We start from the raw sequence: 19,842 nt of genomic DNA, 5'->3' as shown, positions 1-19,842 counted from the left end.
TCCAGACAATTTGATTCTACAAAACAGTTACGCAATTTGATTAATGTTTCACTTAACCAAATTATGTAACTATTGGCACTTTCTAGTCAAAGTACAACCAATATTTAAGGAAATAATTTACAGCTATTGTAAATATTATCTGAACGCAACTGTAATTATGTTTTAGTTAGGTATATATTCTTTAGTTATGTACGTATTTACATAGTGCTTCTTGATGTTTGCCAAAGCTTTCTGTTTCCCCGGCAAAGGTCACTGTACACCCCCATCACTCCATCAGGCTCTGATTATGACAAATGAATTGTCAGTATTGATAGAAAGAATCAACCTTGCGAACAGTGAGTGTAACAATACTGCAGCATGATACTAGCTAGTAATGCTTGATTTGGTATAGCACCTGTCCCTGCTCCAGGAAAAAAAAACTAGTGAAGTGGAGACTTCTAACCTGTTATATCCTGTTCTTTTTCGTTGCCCGGAACATGAGGAGTTGATCTCTGTATTGAGCTGAAAGTTTAACAGAAGAAAGAATATTAGTCCATTTGAAGGATTACATAAAACCTAAATGTTAACATGCAAAGGTGAAAAAATTGCAGCGCTAACCATCACCAGAAAATATGGGGAACACGTGAATTTATTTTTACAAGTCATTAATAGCTTATTACCAGCATCTTTGTAACGCTCTTCAACAGCAGCAATCAGCATACTGCGGACCAAATCAAACTCCTGGGCTTCAAAGCAAGGCTGATCACCAGGCCTACAAAATGGTAATGATGCATATTTGGTGTGCTATGGAGAAACACTTATTTCGACAGAAACAGATTTTCACAATCTTACTTGTCAAGTCTTGTGTACTGGATTTGGTCAGAGTTCACGTAACTTCCAGTTGGCTTTGGTTGTACAACTTTCAGACCGTTGTTGTATGCAATACTCTTGTTGACTTGTATAGGAACCTGGGGTAAAATACAGCAAGTTGAAATTATAATAAAGTTCGATGAAGCAACACCAGGAATTTATCTGCTCATTTCCTCATAACAAAGGAACTTTGAACTTGAAAAGGAAAAGGAGTTTCTCTACTCACAAATCATAATGTGTTCGGATCATCTATCATTCACATGGCAAAGTTAAGAAACTAGATCAGGGAAAATGCAAAAAAGAGGTAGCTTTGGTGGTTAGATAAGGAAATCGATCACTCTGAGTTTTTTGTAAATAGAATATGCTGGGAATTACAAACTCCAACAGGCCAAAAGGGCTACAAATATACCTTCAGGTATAAGCAATACCGTTAGGTGGAAATCAAAACATATCAGCAAAAATAAAAGGGGACAAATGCACACCTTGCACCGGAAAGCAATGTTGATGGCATCTGATGGCTTGAGGTCAAAACTAATGATCTCTTCTTCATTTCCATTCTGGATACCATGATGTTGTACATCAGGTGTATTCGTTATTCTTATTCAAATGATAGTGTATTTTCAAGTAGTGTTACCTTTGAAAGATACAATCGAGAATGGTAAGCATCATGCACCATTTCTGTAATCCGCACCAAACGTACCTAGAATAAGAGTAGAAAACCAAAGTGATCGATGAAAGTACATAGTATTATTATCAACAGACTATTATCAAAAGAAGACAACATATGTTACCATGAAAGATGAAATTTAATTTGTCAGGGATGTAATTTAGACAAAGAGGTGCACATTATTCATTGTATGATTACCATACCAGGCACTGATTAAGTAATTACAGACAAGCATCAATGTACACCATAAAAAGTCCTAGACAGTAGGCACCCGATATATCTGTACAACGGATTCAGGCCATTTGAACTCACCGTATATCCCATCATCTCGGTCATCTCCTTTACCACATTATAAATTGTTGGCCTTGGCTGGAAAGTCACAATATTGCAACACAGTTCAAAAACAGAGAAAATAGGTTCTAAACGAGAACTATGTGGGTGCCATGGAGATCATTCTTTTAGCTAAAACAAAATCTTACAATTCGAATGTTCCGAAGGGCAGCCAGTAGCATAATGCTTGGTGTCTCCACTGTAAGAGGTAGTGTGGGCATATCAGTGTACATCACACAATTAGAACAGCATCTGCTGTAGCGCAAAATGTGTCTGATCAAAAACAGATACATACTGACAATAATGGGAAGCAGAAGATCACTTCCATCTTCCATCTTGAGCACAATAGCATGGTGCGGCGCAGAATCCCGCAGTCTCAGCACGCGGGGATTATTCTGGACACATCTAAGGTTTCTTCCGTCCCGCAACTTTATCACAAAACCATCTGACACGGTTCTTAGCTCAACTGCGAGGACAGATAAAACCGCTCACTTTATATCGCCCAAATTACCAAATCACTCAAACTCAACAGCCCCAATCAGTTGACCTTGTAATTTGGCAAGCAAACTTACCAGCCTCCATGATGCTGGAGTCAACGAATTCCTCGCCGCTCGCGTCGAAATTCGCGGCCGCGGTGCCGTCGCCGTCGGATGACGATCCGTAGCTGCAGCAGACAGGCCAGCCGCTTCTGCTGTGCCGCTGGGCGGGGACGCCCAAGAACCTGGGTGACACGCCGTAGTAGTCACCTTGCAGTACACCGCCGCCGCAAGCCCTCCTTCGCATGCGGACGCGCCTCAGCAGCTGGCTGCCGATCCTGGCGTCGGAGGTCAGAGCAGGTGCGGCGCAGCGCGGGAGGACCGGACCGCGGATGACCTCCATCCCCTTGGATTTTTCACAGGGCAAGAAGCGTCAGAAACCAACGGAGAAGCACCAAAACGGTTGGAATCGAACAAGTACTAGATCGGAATAGGGTTATGAGCAAAAACTGGCAAAACACGCCACGAAATGATGTACACATGTTGCGGAACTGAAAAAGAGGGAAGGATCAGCTGAGCTTACCACTGATCCCGGCTACAGAATGGATTTGGATGATCCGAGCCGGAAAGATGGAGGATATTCTCTGGTGGATTTGGTGGATCAGTTCACTCCAAAATTTCGAGCCAGTTGTTAGTGAAAGCCCTTATCGCTAGCTAAACCCAAGCTCTCGGTCTTTTGTGGCCGAGAAGCGGCTGGATGCCGTGAGGTTGGCAATATCGCCCCTGGATATTTCTAGAGGGTCGCTGTTGTCTATCTTATTTCAGCCATGAGAGAGACGCCGGCAATGGCGTCTGAGGTAAATTCTTAAGAGAAGAAGGGTATTCTAGGAATATGGACGCCGTCACCTACTTGATCCGTTTGAGCAGAGCGGCGAGGCCACGTCAACTGGATATTCCGCTGTATTGAGTTGCGTGTGCAAAGCCGCAACCGGTTTAGCTGTTTCGGGTCTTCTTTTTTATTTTGAAAAAAGACAAGATCAATCAAATTTGATAGCATTATTCTTATAAATAAAACTACAACACCTACTGGTCACTGTGGAAATCGACGTTGTCTTCCTCCCGCACTTGTTGGAGGCACACCATGAGCAAAGCTCGATGGTGCCTCTGAAATCTGAACACTAAACTACCTTGATGTAATAGCCAAAAATTGGAGCCAGGAGATGAGAGAGCTAGAGACACACCCTTCCCCCGCGCCTCGGCCGTTCCAGGTCGGGGCGGCCACCCCCAACCCCGCGGCGGTCCTCCTCATCCAGCCGCCGTCCTGCCCGCCCGCCCCCGCTACGGCCCAAGCGGGTTTGGATCTGCGGTTCGGGCTCATCACGCCGGAGATCGTGGCGTCGGCATCCAAGGCGGCTGCAGATCGGCGCGGGAAATCCGGCGCCCTGCCGGAGCTGGGAGCGCCTTCAAGGGCGTACGCGGCTGCGGCGAGGCCGATGCGTCTTCAAGTCCGTCTGTCTTCCTCGAGGCGGCTGCTGCGCAGGGCCGGGGCAGCGCCGCGTGCTCTGCAAGCCTCCCGCCCCCTCCACCGCTGCGGCCGGGAGATAGGCCCTGCACCCTTGCCGATCTGGAAGCCCAGAGTGCCCTTCCTCTAGCTCGCGTTGCTGGTGGCCGGCTGCGCTCCATTATTGTTGCCTCCAAGGAGTTCAAGGAGGAGTTAAAGCAGCGCGGCACCCAAGATCCGGCCGATTCTTGGCAGGAGGTCCGCCCCAAATTCTGGTGGCGCAAATTCAAGAATTCCTCTTTGGGATTCCGGCGTGTTGACCAGCGGAAGGATGCCTCGGTCGATCTCTTCAAAGGGGCATGCTTCCGTTGCCTCTCCTCTCGCCATTTCATCCGACAGTGCAAGGGTGTACTCCACTGTTTGGAGTGCAAGAAACCTGGCCATCGCGCTCGTGACTGCCCCTCGCGGCGGTCACCGACGGTCGGCGCGGCTTCCCAGCGGCGGCCTCCACAGTTCGCGCACAACCATCTGCAAGCAAACGCTGCAGCAGTGCGGATGCCTTCACCAAGGAGGCGCTCGGCGTCGGAGGTGGAACCTGGCCACCCCTCCAACAGGCCGGGGGAGGTGTACAGCTCTTCGCTGAGCACCCCGGCGATGGAGGTGGCTGCCACGGAGATGCGTCGAACTCACCTCGCCATCCTCGTCTCCGACACCAGGCTCAACATCAGCACCCGCTCCATCGCCAAGGCGCTTCAAGAGCGGCTCCGCTTCCCGTGGGAGGACATCCACGTCTCCGCCTCCTACCCCGATGACTTCCTCGTCAGGTTCGCTCAGCCTTGGCAGCGGGACGAGGCGCTCGAGGCTGGCATCGTGCTGCTCCGGCATGGTTCTCTGGCGCTCACCACCTGGTCGCCTACTGCGCGCGGCCAGCCGAAGACTTGGAGGTTCTACTGCAGGCTGGTGCTGGAGGGTGTTCCGCTCAACGCATGGGAGGACGAGCCCACTATCAAGGCGGTGATCGGCGGCGCTTGCGAGCTGGACCGCATCGAGCGACGCTCGATTCTCAAGGACAACACAGCAGCGGTGTTCGTTTGGGTTTGGTGTCTGGACCCTGACCTGATCCCCAAGATCAAGCCGCACTCCATCCTTGATCGGCCGGCCGAGCGGCGTCATGACTTGCCTGAGGGGACGCCGGCGGAGGAGGGGCGCGATGGTCCGCTGTACAGGATCCTTGTCCATCTCGACAAGGTGATCGACTATACCCCGCTGGATGAGAGCAGTCGCCGCCGCGGTTTGGTGTGGCCGCAAGTCTTCCGCAAGGTCTGGTCCTTTGGGGTGGAGGACGGCAAGCCAGGGCCTCGGACGAGGCCAGTCCGGGACAGGATGGGACCTTCCAGCCACAGTCGTCGTCGTGACGATGACAGAGATGAAGACCGGCATGGGGCTTCTCACCGTGGTGACCGCCGGAGTGGCGATGGAAGGGACTACGGTGACAGCTCAAGATATAGCTCCGAGCGACGCCACCAGCATCATGAGCGTCGAGACCGCCGTCCCAGCCGATCACCCGATCGGCGTCGACGCGGAGACTCTTCTCGGCATCGTTCAAGGAGTGCTGGGCCTGTTGAGCGTCGAAGCCTAGATGCGCCGCCTGCCCTGACTCAGCCAAGCCAAGCGGCAGAGGTGCTCACGGAGGTGGCCCGTGCCACGGCGGGTCGGAGCAGAAGGCGCAGAAGTTGTTCTCGAACGGCGGACGGCTCATCGGCTTGGGGCAGCACTCCCTCCCCACCACCTGGCCCGTTGGCATGGGCATGCCTGCCGAGCCAAGGACCCTTGTCCTTGTCCGACGGCGGCATTGCCGCAAATGCGGTGATGGCCATGGAGACCATGGAGAAGCGCTACCCCAGCCCGGACAACCTCGCCCACTTCTCCGCCTCTATCCCGGCTCCTCCATCTCCGCTGATTCCATGGGATGAGCTTCGGGCTGGAGGGAGTGAGTTCTTTGCCTCAATGGGGTTTGAAGATTCTGGGTCCGCCAACATCGTCCAAGACACTGCTTCGGAGGAGCCAATGCTCCAATTTCCGTCGCCGCCGCACCTGAGGTCAGCGCTTCACGGCGCGTCGGCCCAGCTGGATGCTGATCACTGGGCGGGTTTCTTCGCAGAGCACTCCGGAGACTTTGTGCCCTCGCAGCTCTTGGTGAATGATTGGCAGAGGAGCTGGGTGGATGAGCCGATGCCGGGATTGCCGTATGGGCCAGATAGAATGTTGATTGGGGCAAAGCAGCCCTGTGATGGATTCATGTTTGGACCTGGGATGCTGGAGCAAGATCAAATGCAACAGCCTGCTTCTTCAGCCTGGCTCGCGACTCCGCCGGAGAGGATTGTACAAGAAGTAGAGCCTCGTTCACCCGGGTGGCAGGCTGCAAGATATTTTTGCCACACCGCCGGCGGTGGCAACCTCTAGGAGTTCTTCCTCTTCTTCGGAGGACCTCGACGACGATGCGCTGAATGAGGTTACCCTGAAATCCAACGCACTCCGTGCCCTCCGCGACGCCAAGCTGTGTGGTCCGGGCTTGATAGAGGAGCTAACCGAGGGGGTGGCGAAGCTCCAGGTCGACCCCAAGACCTCGCTTGTGAGCAAGTTCCTTGGCCTTCTGTCCCCCTCCTTGCTTGGTTTCCCAACCAACAGCAGGCCAAAGAAGAAGAGAGCAGCACCTAGGAGCCTCCTCTATATGGACACTGCAGTCCGCATAAGTGAGCGACCGGCGACCAAGTCCTCCACTATGCTTGCCTCGCGGCGAGCACAAGCCAGCGCCTGCAAGCAGCTGGGGCTGATTCGGACAGAAGAAGAGTTCGGTGATGAGGTTCGAGGTTCGGTACATGCGCATGTTCGGACACCCTCTCGTCCCAAGGCAACATCCGGGGCCTTGCGATGCGGCGGAAGGCCGCTGTTCGCCACGACTTTGTTCTTCACGAGCATGACATGCTCGAGCTGTTGAGGAGACGCCTACGGCGCGTGTAGGTCCTTTCCCTGCTCGTGTCGATCAAGTGTCAATGGATTGTACAACCTTTCGTTTAGATGCTCCGTCTACGGCTGTCTCGTCCTTTACCTGTAGCTGGGCTGGACGGCCTGCGGCGGCCTGTGTGGTGCGTGTGTGTAGTTCCTGCTTGCTCGGGGCCTCGCCCATACCTGTAGACGGCGTGACCTCCATCAGCATTTGTGTGTTGTTCCTTCAGTCGACTACGTCTCCCCTCACCGGCTGCGCCGGATTGTAAGCTGCATTTGTCGTCATAGTCCTCATGTTATCACAACTTAAACTGCTTAATTGGAATGTTAGGGGCCTGAATGATCGAGCAAGACGATCTGTAGTGAAAAACTTGATGTCCACTTCAAGATGCTCCATCTTGTGTGTGCAAGAGTCTAAATTGGGGGCACTTACGAGTAATGACATTTCAGATATAGTTGGGCAAACGCTCAAGGGCTTTGCCGAGCTTCCAGCAACGGGAACGCGTGGGGGAGTGCTTCTCTTTTGGTGCATGGATAGGTTCCACGCAACAAATGTTGATGTGCGCGAGTTCTCCATCACGGTCACTTTGGCGGATCGCCATTCTGGCCAGGTTTGGAGCCTCACAACAGTCTACGGACCTACGGACGATGCTAGGAAAATGGCGTTCCTCAATGAGCTGGTGGCCATCCACGCGCAGATTTCCGGCGCTTGGATGGTAATCGGGGATTTCAATCTCATTCTGCATGATTCGGACAAGAACAAACCAAGGGTAAATAGAAGTTGGATGCGGAAATTCAAATCCGCGGTTGACGCTAGCTTCCTTCGTGAGATCAAGTTGGTCGGTAGGCACTTCACATGGAGTAATGAACAAGACGACCCGACTCTGGTGCGCCTGGATAGAGCCTTCTGCAACTCCGAATGGGACGACATGCATCCAGCGGCGAAACTGTTGCCACAGGCTTCTTCCATGTCGGATCACTGCCCCCTCTTGCTAGTACAAGACTACATTGTCAAAACACCTCCGAGATTCCGTTTCGAGAGCTTTTGGCCGCTCTTACAAGGGTATAGGGAAGTTGTGCAACAATCTTGGAATGAACATTGCCCTCTCACTAACAATTTCGCCGTGCTCGACTTCAAGCTCAAACGACTTGCAAAGTGCTTGACCAGTTGGGCCAAGAATTACATTGGTGACATTAGAAAACAGATGCTTGTAGGACAAGAAATTATCCTCAGACTTGACACAGCACAAGAGCATAGGCTACTTTCCGTGGGGGAGAGGGAGCTCCGTCCTTGCCTAAAGGCTCGGGAGGTTGGGCTGGCTGTCATCAATCGTATCAAAGCTAGGCAGAGGGCAAGGATCAAGTGGCTCAAGCTTGGCGACGCCAACACTAAGTACTTCCACTCAAGGGCAGCCCACAGGAAGCAAAAAAACAGGATCCAATCCCTTGTCACGGATACCAGAATCGCTACAACTCCGGCTGAAATAGAAGAAACCATCTATGAGCATATGAGCAACATTGTCGGCACGGAGCTACCTTGCACTCAAAGGTTTGACTGGGGTCAGCTGGGGCTTCCAGTACCTGATTTATCCGCTTTAGACGCTCCGTTCACTCTTGAAGAGCTGAAAACTGCGGTCTTTGACACGCCTTCTGACAAGGCGCCTGGGCCTGATGGGTTCTCGGCGGGGTTTTTTAAAACCTCGTGGGGCGTGGTGAAGGATGATCTGTTTCGTGCACTTAGCAAGTTCTACGACATCAATGATCCTTCCTTCAATAGTCTGAACACCGCCTTCTATGTCCTGCTGCCTAAAAACGAAACGCCCAACACTATGTCACATTACAGGCCTATCAGTCTGATACATGCGTTTGCCAAGTTGATCTCCAAAATCCTCTCTGCAAGACTGCAGCCTTACATGGACGAGCTGGTCTGTCCGTGCCAGAGTGCATTCATTAGCGGCAGAAATATTCAAGACAATTTCCTTTATGTCCAGAACCTTGCCAAGCACTACCACCAGACCAAAACGCCTGCATTGCTTATCAAGCTGGATATTGCTAAGGCGTTTGACACGGTGTCATGGACTTATATTTTGGACATGCTACAGGCTAGAGGTTTCCCTGTCCGGTGGAGGAATTGGATCGCGTTGCTTCTCAGAACTGCATCGTCCAAGGTGCTCATCAACGGAGCTCCTGGACGTCTCATCGAGCACTGCAGAGGTCTTCGGCAGGGGGACTCTCTCTCCCCTTTTTTGTTCGACCTTGTCATGGAGCCCCTTCATCGGCTGCTCGACCTCGCATCTGGAGCTGGGATACTTTCTAAGCTAAGGGGCTCGAAATGCACATTCAGGGCGTCACTTTATGCGGACGACGTCGCGCTATTCATCAACCCCACACTTCAAGACATCCAGGGGCTGCAGGACATTCTAGCCGGGTTCGGTAATGCCACCGGGCTACTAACGAATCTGGCCAAGAGCTCCATCACGCCGATCAGTTGCGACGGCGTTGACACCAATGGGCTAGCACAGAATATTGGCATCCCGGTCCACTCCTTTCCTTGTGTATACCTTGGGATGCCCCTTTCAATTAAAAAGCTAACCAAGGCTGACTGGCAAGCGCTACATGATAAGGTGGATAAGTACTTGGCTACTTGGAAGGCAAAGATGATGAGCAAAGCAGGAAGATTGGAAATGTTGAATTCGGTCCTATCCTCTTTGCCAGTCTATCTTATGACTATCAATGATATGCCGGCTTGGGTTCGTAAGGAGTTTGACCGAAGACGTAGGGCCTGGCTTTGGGCGGGTGACACAACTTGCGGTGGCGGCAAATGTCTCGTAAGTCGGAAACAGGTGTGCGAGGCCAAAGCACTTGGGGGGCTTGGGGTTCATCTGTATCAAAGCTTTCGGCGCATCACTACGCCTGCGGTGGTCGTGGCGAGAAATGGAAAAATCCTAACAAACCATGGACACACATGAAGTTACCTTCTTCCAAGAAGGATAAGGCATTGTTCGCGGCAGCTACACGGATCACGTTAGGGGATGGGTCCAAGGCTGTGTTACGGACGGATCGCCGGTTGAGGGATCAAATACCAGCCGAGATCGCTCCTGAGATCTACAAAATTTCCATCAGGAAGAACCGGACGGTTAAGGAGGCTTTGGAGAACGAGAGGTGGCTACTTGATCTACGCCACCACCTGGATGTTCAGCACTTGCCTCAGCTGTTCAGGCTAGCGCACCTGATTGACTCGATCCACCTCACTGACGAGCCGGATGATATCACTTGGAGGTTTGGTGCAAAGCCTTATTACTCTGCTAGATCAGCTTACAGGCTGCAATTCACGGGAGCCGTTGCGATTGATTTCAAGAAGATAATCTGGAAAGGGTGGGCGCCGGCGAGATGCAAATTCTTCATTTGGACGCTGATGCTTGAGCGGATACTTACGGCTGATAAATTGCTACAAAGAGGATGGGAAAATGACTACTTCTGCCCGTTGTGCAGAAGAAACCTAGAAACCGCATCTCATATCTTCACTGAATGTCCATTCACTCTCAAGGTTTGGGACCACATGGCGGTGGCTTTGGGGATTGACGCTCTAAAACCTACCAACTGGTTGGATAAAGAGTTGTCTGTTTTGGAGTGGTACAGGAGCTTGGTGGGTAGGCAAACCAAGTCCCAGAGGAAAATCATCTTTCCGGCGTCTAACCTCATCTGCTGGGAGATATGGAAAGAGCGGAATAGACGCATTTTCGAGAAGAAAGAGCTTCCCTTTACAGGGTTACTAGTGCGCATCAAGGATGAGGTCGACGTCTGGAGACTTGCTGGAGCCCCGATTCCTCTAGTGAACCAGTATGGAGGTACACCCTTTGATCCGGGTTAATTTGTGTAATAGGACGCTCCCCGAGGGTCACGCTTCGTGACCCTCCTCCCTGTAACCTTTTTCCCCTATCGTAATGAAATAGCAGCTCACCTGCTGTCATTCAAAAAAAAAAATTGGAGCCAAAAGATGTCGCTGATGACAATTGAGAAGCTGATCATCATCCCAAAGAAGAAGATGATAAAGATGGCTAGATGACCCCCTCCCAACACACACACATACACATATTCTGGTAGACAAATCCAAAAAAGCATATGTTGAGTAGTTCCCTAACTAAGCTGAAACTACCTTGAGAACTGAGTTCTAACTCAGCGGGAAGGCTAACGAGTGCGTATCTAGCCTACCTGAGTTTGAATCTCCATCTAACGGTAATTTCGTTTGGGGGTCAACGTTTTTAAGCTGAAGCTACCCTGACCTCGTCCATCGCAGAAGAAGCAGCAAAACACGATGACCACCTACCAAACACGAAGATGAAATCAAATCTGCTATAACGGAAGAGCAGGAACTAGAAGTGCACAACACTCTAACTCGTTGACGAGACCGCGAACAAAGGTAGACTAGGCGTAGTGTTTCCTTATTGTTATGTCACATGGCGCTGCCATCGCCATCATAGGCTCATAGCATCGCTGCAGAGGAAGCAAATGATAACCCTAAGGGATGGTTGTCGCTGCCTAAGCACGACTAGCTACTTTGTAAGTTATATCTCGGTATCGAAGTGGGATGGATTGGGAGGCCCGCTTATGTCTACAAGCCGCATGCTCTGAGAATTGAGTTGGCTAAGATTGAGGACTACATCCAGGAGGGAGCAACCAGTTGGGAGGAACTTGAGGATGTTGAGTGGACTTGAGTTTTGAAATGGTAATGTATCTACGAAACACTTTGAAAGATTGTCATGACCAAAGATGTGACATTTCATTATTAATATAAATTTTCCTATTTTTATGTCTCAAAACTCATGCGACTAAACGAGCCAGATTAGATAGTAGGCGAAATTCCTCCTAGAGAACTGGATCTAGGTTAACTTTGAGGTACACATCCCTCATCCTCATTGCTCAGCAAACAGCACATGGGAACACTACCCAACCATTGCCGGAATGGAAAGCGTCTGGCTGAGGTTGTGGTTGTTGTTCAACCAGTCCTTCGTTGATGCCTCGTCCTCTAGGGCGTGTTTGGATACTCGCATGGATTTTTTGTTTCTGTTTTTTGTCCTGACGGATGTTGCATGAGGAAAAACAAGACATGGGTATGTTTTTCACTACGATTGGATGTTAACATAGTCTCACGCTACATGAGGGCACCATTTTTGCCCAACTTGATTGGTTGGCCATAAAACATGTTTTTGGGATGGGCCGGTGCAACACACTGTGTTTGGGAGTTCGCATAACGCCCGATGTGCTCACCTCGCACCTCTACTTGGTGAGCTCACCATCTACTACTTCATGGTTTTGGGTATTACAAGTGACCACATACACGGTTAAGACCACATCAAATGCATGGTCCAGATCACAAAAGGACGATGATGATGTAGTCCTTGAGTCTACTACATGCGATCTTCGGAGCGCCATCGCCTACAATCTTTGGAACGTCATGAACTGCTATATTGGGAGCTACATCATAGACAAGTTAGCTCACTAAGAACTCGGAGTAAACTTGTTCTGACTCCTCTCTAGTCTTATACCCTTTATGGAGGTTCTTCTAGCAACATCGTGTCACATGTGGGCCGACGTCCTCCCATGGACTATACACTTCTGGAACTTCGTCGTAGAACACCACGTACACTTGTATTTCTACCAAGATAGAGCATGTGAAACATAAGGTACGGACTTTGGGAAATAAAGCTCAAAACAGAAGCATGTATGATCATATAGGCAAAAACATCACTAGTTCAATCTATCAGCTAGTGTGATTGTATTAATGATCATGCCAGTTATTATGGTGTCATCCTACCACCACATCAAACTAGGATGTAAATCCTACTACCACAACTTCAACATCATGTGAGGGGTTAGTATACCTATATTCACAAAATATGCATATGTCTTGGCAAATGTTTTCATCAAATCCTAGCTACTCGAAAATATACAAACATCATCATCATCTTGCATGTACCACCACCACCACAAAGCAAAGGATCGAGCACCACACGTAGTAGTGCCTATAAAGGAAGGTCCTCGACCAGAGTAACTTGTGGTCTTCTACCATCTGGAAAAAGCCATTTCCATGAGCCCTCTTTGTCGAAGAGGTGGATCAAAGCCACCATGAGTGATAGGGAAAATGTGTCCAATCTTTCGATGAGATGAAGATAGATCGATTTGTTGGTGGAGTTCGTGCTTGACGATCCGACTACACGTGCAAAGCTCGTGCGCCAATGCAATCGCTAGGACAATCTCCGGGAGTTACCGATCTTGCGGATGCACGATCAGCCTGACCAGCGAGGGTCTTAATTCCTACCTGAAATCGAGAACAAGTAAGAACTAATGATGCAATCAGAATATTGCGGATGAAAGATGAAAGCTTTATTGAATAAGGTGGGATTCCGAATAGTCGGTCTTGTTCTGGGCGTTGGCCTCAAAAGAAGTACACGAGAGTTGCAGCAATGGCTAACTTTTAGTCTAATCAAAATCTGAGTCTAAATGTGACGGCTCATGTCCCACAAGAATAGGGGATCGTGTGTAGCCTTTTCGATAAGTAAGAGTGTCGAACCCAACGAGGAGCTGAAGGTAGGATAAACATTATGTCAAGTTCTATCAACCACTGATACAACTCTACACACACTAAGCGTTTGCAATATCTAGGAAATAAAACTAGAGCGATAACGGGTATGAGAGGTGACTTTGCAGAACAATAAAATAGACGGAATAAATGTTAGTGCTGCAGCAATAAAACAAACTAAACTAACAGTACCATGAGTGTGGAAAGGTGGTGGTAATAGTGGTGGCTTTGTCCAAGATCAATTAGTGAAGATCTTGGGTGCAATGTCTTCGATGCAGCTTTCTATGTAGGAGAGGCTAAATATACATGCTCTCCCTCCGGGATTACAAGTACTATATGATTGGCGTGCTAGCAAACATCCGTAAATACTAGCAAGCATTAAGGTTTCCCCAACCATAGCCTTAAGTAAATGGTCCTCTTACTCTCATACATGCATCTATCTGGTTCGCGTCCTTAGGTTTCTATCACTCCGGCAGAACTCCCCCCTTCTAGTATACAAGTAATACCAACCCTATGGTGATTGATCCATGCGCGCACAAATATAATGGGCACCAATGACGGTAACATATCAACATACAACTCTAATGAACCAAAGAGAAACAACCAATCAATCAAATAACAAATAAACTATGGCAACATGACATAGATCATAGGATTATAACTTATAGCATCAAACACCATGGTTACATAGGGCGGTACAGAGGTTTGTGAGAGGATGGACCACTGAATACAATGAGGAGTTGGTGATGGAGATGGCGGTGAAGACGTTGGAGGGCTCAGCGAGGAGCGCCGGGAGGCGGAGCCGTGGGCGGCGGCGGCGGCGCGGGGACTCCTTCCCCGCCGCCGGCATCATGGGGGAGCGCCGCCCCTTAGCCTTCTTCTTCCTTGAGTTGGTGCTGGTGTAGATGAGTGTTTCCCCCTCCTTGGCTGCTGCCAAGGAGGAGGATTTTCGTGACAATGCTTAGGGGCCTCCAAAAATAGGGTTTCCCATCAATATATAGTGTTGAAAATGCAATCTAGGCCATGTGATGGATGCCCCTTTGATCCAAGGGCTCTTGGGCACCTCTAGAACCTTCCTAGGTTTCCCCTCTGTCCTTCATGAGCCTCAAAACTCGTGGCTGGGCCGAAATATCCAGGTATGGAAAGAGTTTGTGTCAAATACGTCACCAACTTTCGGAGTCCCAAGACTGCACGAACCTCCGCAGTAATTCTACTCTGCCGGATGCATCCGTTGTCCGTTATGGACGAATAAGATGTCCAAATTGTTCGGCTTGAAATTCTCTACAACTTTGTAGTTTACGACTTTTCCATTGGACGTCGTTTTGATGGAGTTTCGAAGCGATCTTTGAAAAGTGTTCAGCAGGGACAGATTCCGGAAAATTCCAGTTTTCACCATAATGAGCTATTTCCTTCCATATTTGCCTATTTCCTGCACAACAAAGTTGAAATCAAGAACTTTTGCACTTTTGCAACTATTAATAGGTTAATTCCTTAAAACATATAGTAATTGGTGTAAAACAAGCATGGAACATCAAAAATTATAGATACGTTTGCGACGTATCAACATCCCCAAGCTTAACTCCTGCTCGTCCTCGAGTAGGTAAGTGATAAAAAGAATAATTTTTGAGGTGACATGCACTTTCAAAGTTCAAAGGATGACTAGATACAAATAATTTAAGAACAATTAATAACACATTCATGATTCAATCAATAATAATTTTGGGATCGTGCACATTGAACTAAAAATGACAACTATGCTCTCATAAGACGGTGCATATAACTTAGAAGATGAAGACTCAACATAAAAGTAAAAGAATGGCCCTTCGCAGAGGGAAACAGAGATTAAACATGTGCTAGAGTTTTTTATTTTGAAAACATAGAGATATAAAATTTTAAGAGAGGCAATTGTGTCAACGGTAGCAATAAGTAATATAGGTTATGTATAAAACTTCATATAAGTTGCAAGCCTCATGCATCGAATACTAATAGTGCCAGCACCTTGTCCTAATTAGCTCGGATTTCCATGGATTATCATCGCATTACATATGTTTCAACCAAGTTTCACAAAGGGGTACCTCCATGCCACCTGTACAAAGGTCTAAAGAGAAAGTTCGCATTGGATTTCTCGCTTTTGATTATTCTCAACTTAGACATCCATACCGGGACAACATGGACAACAGACAAATGGACTCCTCTTTAAGCTTAAAGCTTTTGGCAACATAAATTTCTCATAAGAGATATTTGAGGTTTTAATGTCCATGCTGAAACTTCCACCATGTAAGCATGGCTTTGGTTAGCGGCCCAATGTTTTTCTCTAACAATATGCATACTCTAATCTTTTTTTCATGGTTATCTCCTTTACTTCAGACAAGACGAACATGCATAGTAACTCACATGATATTTATCAAAAATATGATGATGGTGTCCCCATGTCAGCATGGTTGCCACACAACAAGCAGCTTATAAGAACTAAGATACATAAGTGACATATTCCTCACCACAATATTTTTTTAGGCTACTTTCCCATGAGCTATGTATTGCAAAAACAAGGAATTATTTTGAAGGTTTTGAAGGTAGCACATGTAAATTTACTTGGAGTGGCGGTGAAATACCACATATAGGTAGGTATGGTGGACAATTTTGGCATATTTTGGTTTTTGGTGGTTGGATGCACGAGTAGAGATCATATTCAGTACAGAATGAAGGCTAGCAAAAAGAAAGATAGCGACCAACTAAGAGAGCAATAATGTTCATAATCATGCATAGCGACAAAACTTATTAATTAAAGCATATGATGATATTAAAAGTCTAAACTAAATGATCAATTCAACCCAATTGAAACATCAGATGAGATCTTCCATTTGCATCACTATTAATATGAAACCTTTTTACTCGTATCCAACACCAATCAACTTATTTGAAACAACTCTCATTTATAATATTCATTAAAGATCAGAGATCTAATCATACATAACTGAAGCATACTAACAAGCTCTGAACAAAATAGGAGTGAAAAACCAGAGCTAAACGCAGTACTAGCAAAAAAATAAAACGCTCGTTGAACAATAAGAGTGAAAACTAGAGCGTTCATACAATTAAAATGGAGCGTGTCTCTCTCCCAAACAAACATGGTATGATGGTGCCCACTTTATTGAAAATAAAATACACAACAGAAAATAAAGACGCTCCAAGAATAACACATAGTATATGAAGCAATAAAAATATAGTGAACGAAACAGGACTCGATATTTTTATGGATGAAGAAGGGGATGCCTTGGGCATCCCCAAGCTTTGACGCTTGTACTTCTTGAATATATCTTGGGGTGACATGGGCATCCCCAAGCTTGAGCTTTTGTCCATTCTTCATCTCATCTCATCATTCCTCTTTCCTACACTTGAAAACTTCCTTCATACAAAACTCATCACAAATCTCATTAGCAGCGTTAGTGCAATGATAATATTAATCAAATCTACAAAGTTCAGTATGACATATGAAAAGAATTTTTATAAGCATTAGCTACTGTAGCACAACTTAAATAAGGTTCTTTGATCAAGAGAACTCAAAAAGGTGAGCAAAAAGATGCAAATGCAAAACAGTGCAAAAATCTGTCAAAACAGAACAGTTCGTAAAAATTGATTTTTGAAAAATAGTTACGCTGCGTAACTCGAAAAACTCTGAGCTAATGAAAGTTAGATAAATACCTGGGAAAGATGCTCGTAAATTGGCAGCTCAAACTTACGTTCTGGTGATTTTTGGCGATTTTTCTCGTGACGAACCACAAACAGTAAACAAGATTGCAAATCTCCCAAATATCACTTTCTTACCATTAGAGGCAATTCTTGGCACAAAAACAAAACAAACATGATAAGGAGAGGTCATTACAGTAGTAATGACTTCCAAGACTCAACAAATCATTAAATAACAGAAATATAAACATTTTGGGTTGTCTCCCATAAAGCTCTTTCTTTATAGCCATTTAAGATGGGCATGATTATTTGATGGAGCTCTCAAACCCCCTTTTTTGTTGTTGTTTTCCAATTATAAGTGAAACTTACAAAGAAACAAGAACCAAATAAAGAACCTAATAAAGCTAAATAGGATAAAACCAAAGATAATAAAAGCAACTATATACAATGCTTACATGTGGATGGGTAATATTGAGTTTGAAGGAGACAACCTCATGTTGGTTGATGAATAGGGGGATGCCTTGGGCATCCCCAAGCTTAGATATTTGCATCTTCTTGAATATTCTCTTGGGATCCATCTACACATCCCCAAGCTTGAGCTCTTGCATCCTCTTGCTCATCTCATATCACCATATTGATTGGAACTTAAAAAAACTGCATCCACATAAAGCTTCACAAAACTCATTAGTAGGTTAGTACTCATTAAATAAAATTCATAAGTTTTCAAGTATCCCTAATTTCTATAAAATCAATCAAATATTTAGCCACTGTAATACTGAGGTTTCTTATTGTTGTGGGTATACTTTATGGGTATATCAACGGCATGGCCTAGATCCGGCAAGCCCGGGTGGCCCACAGTTGGTGATGAGGCATGTGGCCCATCGGGCGGCCCAGTTGCTGTAGATCCTGAAGGATGAAGTCCAGCCCAGGAACAGGAAGCCGGATCTCGGCCGACCTACGAAGGAGGCCGGATCCGTGACGGCCCATGAAGTATCCGGATCCAGCACGTACTTGGAGGAAGGCGGATCCTTGACGTACACGGCAAGATATTGTACCGTAGTTAGGCAACTTGTATTCCGGCTAGGACTCTCCATGTAAACCCTAGATCCGTGCGCCTTTATAAGCCGGATCCCGGGAGCCCTAGAGGCACAACCACAACTCATTGTAACAACGCGAAAGCGCCCAGATAATTCCAGACAAGCGGCAGTAGGCCCTGTCATCGTGCAGGTGTTCCGAAGCTGGGTAAATCGCGTACCACCGTCCCGTGTGCACTCCGCCCTATGCCCCCTACTTCTTCTCCCCCTCGTGAGGATCCCTCCTCCGAGGTACCGTCGATTAGGCAACGACAGTTGGCGCCCACCGTGGGGCCTGCGGCGTCTGGAGGCCGGAACCGGGAGGGTTCCGCCATGGGAAGCTTCGACGATACCATCGCTGTGGGGCGTGTCCTTTACGCCGGAAGTCTGCCGATCATCCCTCCGGATGAGTGCTGGATTCCGCCTAAAACCGACCCCATCAAGCTCTCCATCGTCCCAGTTGGCGGCATACACATCTTCATCGGGGAAACCGTCGATTCCAACGGAAACCCACTGGTAAGTAGCACCGACGCGACCGCCGCCGAGCAGGGACGCGGTCGCGAAGATCCGATCCGAGACGCCGGAACTTCCTAGCGAAGATTTCGCCCTAGATCTGAAAAAATCAAAACCCACCCAATCCGCCCCTGAGCAGGAAGTAAAGGTGGAAGACCAATGCAGATCCGCCTGGGTCTCCCAGGTGTTAGAGAAGCAAAGGTGTCACTTCGTGCACTTCTTGGCCCATACCGCCGGAACCGCCCCTCAAGAAGCCGGAGCTGGTCCCGAGCGAGGTCGAGTTCCCGGAAAACAACGCCGCTCCGGATCAGCAAGAGGCTGTCGGAGAAAGCGGAGCTCCGGTTGAAGAGTCGATTTTGGGCAACCTAAGCCCAATTTCCGGAGACGCCCCCTCCATGGATACTGAAGAATTCGATCGCAAGGTGAAGGAATATGGATACGGTGATCAGCCCGAAGTTGAATCCGCCCAGCCTAAACAGGTCCTTGCAACCCTGGCGGCGCTGGATCAACGCGAATCAGAGGATGATAACACCTACTCCGACCCACAGCCTTCCCGTGCAGGATCTCCGCTATCGCGGGAGCGTCCGCACAAGGAAGTGTTATCCCCTGAAGAGTTGGTTGAACAAGCAGGCATGGAGGCAATCGCGCACTCGGCTATTCTCAACAAACCAATAACCCCTGACGATGCCGCAAATCCGGAAGCTCTAGAAGCAGCAACACAGGAGATGCTGGCAACAGCCCGAAGTTCGCAAGAACCGCAGCGGCAATGCTGGATGAAAGGAAAGAAGCCGCGCACTTCGTGGAAAATTTCCACCAGCGGGAGCTTGAGGTTGACGAACAAGCCGGTAAAAGTCAAGGAACTCCGGCAACACTTTGGAAGGACAAGGTCACCGAGCTTCAGCGGGAGGCCGATAAAATCAGGCGGGATGCTATACCTCCCCGCAAGATCACTTTCGCAACCCCCACTGAGAAACAGCCACTCGCAACTCCAAAGGATAACATAAAAAAGGCTGCAGAAATCTTGAAGAAAAAGACCGAGGAGATCGACATCGAATACGTCCGCATGCTCGTTGCATCAGCAATGAAGCAGCAGAGCAAGGCAGACACTTCACGCAGGTTGGAATCCAACCCGGAGCTTTGTGTCTCTCTCGCGCGAAGGA

The 19,842-nt window shown here is 48.1% G+C and overlaps 1 protein-coding gene across 1 annotated transcript; it reads right to left on the bottom strand.

Moving 5' to 3' along the window:
• Positions 1 to 14: 14 nt before the first annotated feature.
• LOC124702759 (bifunctional nuclease 1-like) lies at positions 15 to 3,063 on the bottom strand. The gene is made up of 11 exons (XM_047234918.1): positions 2,906 to 3,063; positions 2,419 to 2,728; positions 2,142 to 2,312; positions 1,996 to 2,045; positions 1,829 to 1,885; positions 1,484 to 1,549; positions 1,332 to 1,406; positions 832 to 947; positions 660 to 751; positions 443 to 501; positions 15 to 280 (listed from the first exon to the last, which is right to left on the bottom strand). Exons 2-10 carry the CDS (start codon positions 2,723 to 2,725, stop codon positions 446 to 448), a joined length of 990 nt encoding a protein of 329 aa, XP_047090874.1. The 5' UTR covers positions 2,726 to 2,728; positions 2,906 to 3,063; the 3' UTR covers positions 15 to 280; positions 443 to 445.
• Between the last annotated feature and the right edge of the window lie 16,779 nt (positions 3,064 to 19,842).

The sequence above is a fragment of the Lolium rigidum genome, chromosome 3, assembly GCF_022539505.1.
Source record: "Lolium rigidum isolate FL_2022 chromosome 3, APGP_CSIRO_Lrig_0.1, whole genome shotgun sequence".
Taxonomy (NCBI): domain Eukaryota; kingdom Viridiplantae; phylum Streptophyta; class Magnoliopsida; order Poales; family Poaceae; genus Lolium; species Lolium rigidum.
This window is presented reverse-complemented; position numbering and strand designations above follow the sequence as displayed.

Coding starts and splice junctions, on each gene's coding strand:
- LOC124702759 (XM_047234918.1), bottom strand. CDS start 2,725: ATGGAGGTCATCCGCGGTCCGGTCCTCCCGCGCTGCGCCGCACCTGCT. Junction 752..831: donor CAGTACACAAGACTTGACAA/GTAAGATTGTGA, acceptor ACCATTTTGTAG/GCCTGGTGATCAGCCTTGCT. Junction 502..659: donor AGAGCGTTACAAAGATGCTG/GTAATAAGCTAT, acceptor TTAAACTTTCAG/CTCAATACAGAGATCAACTC.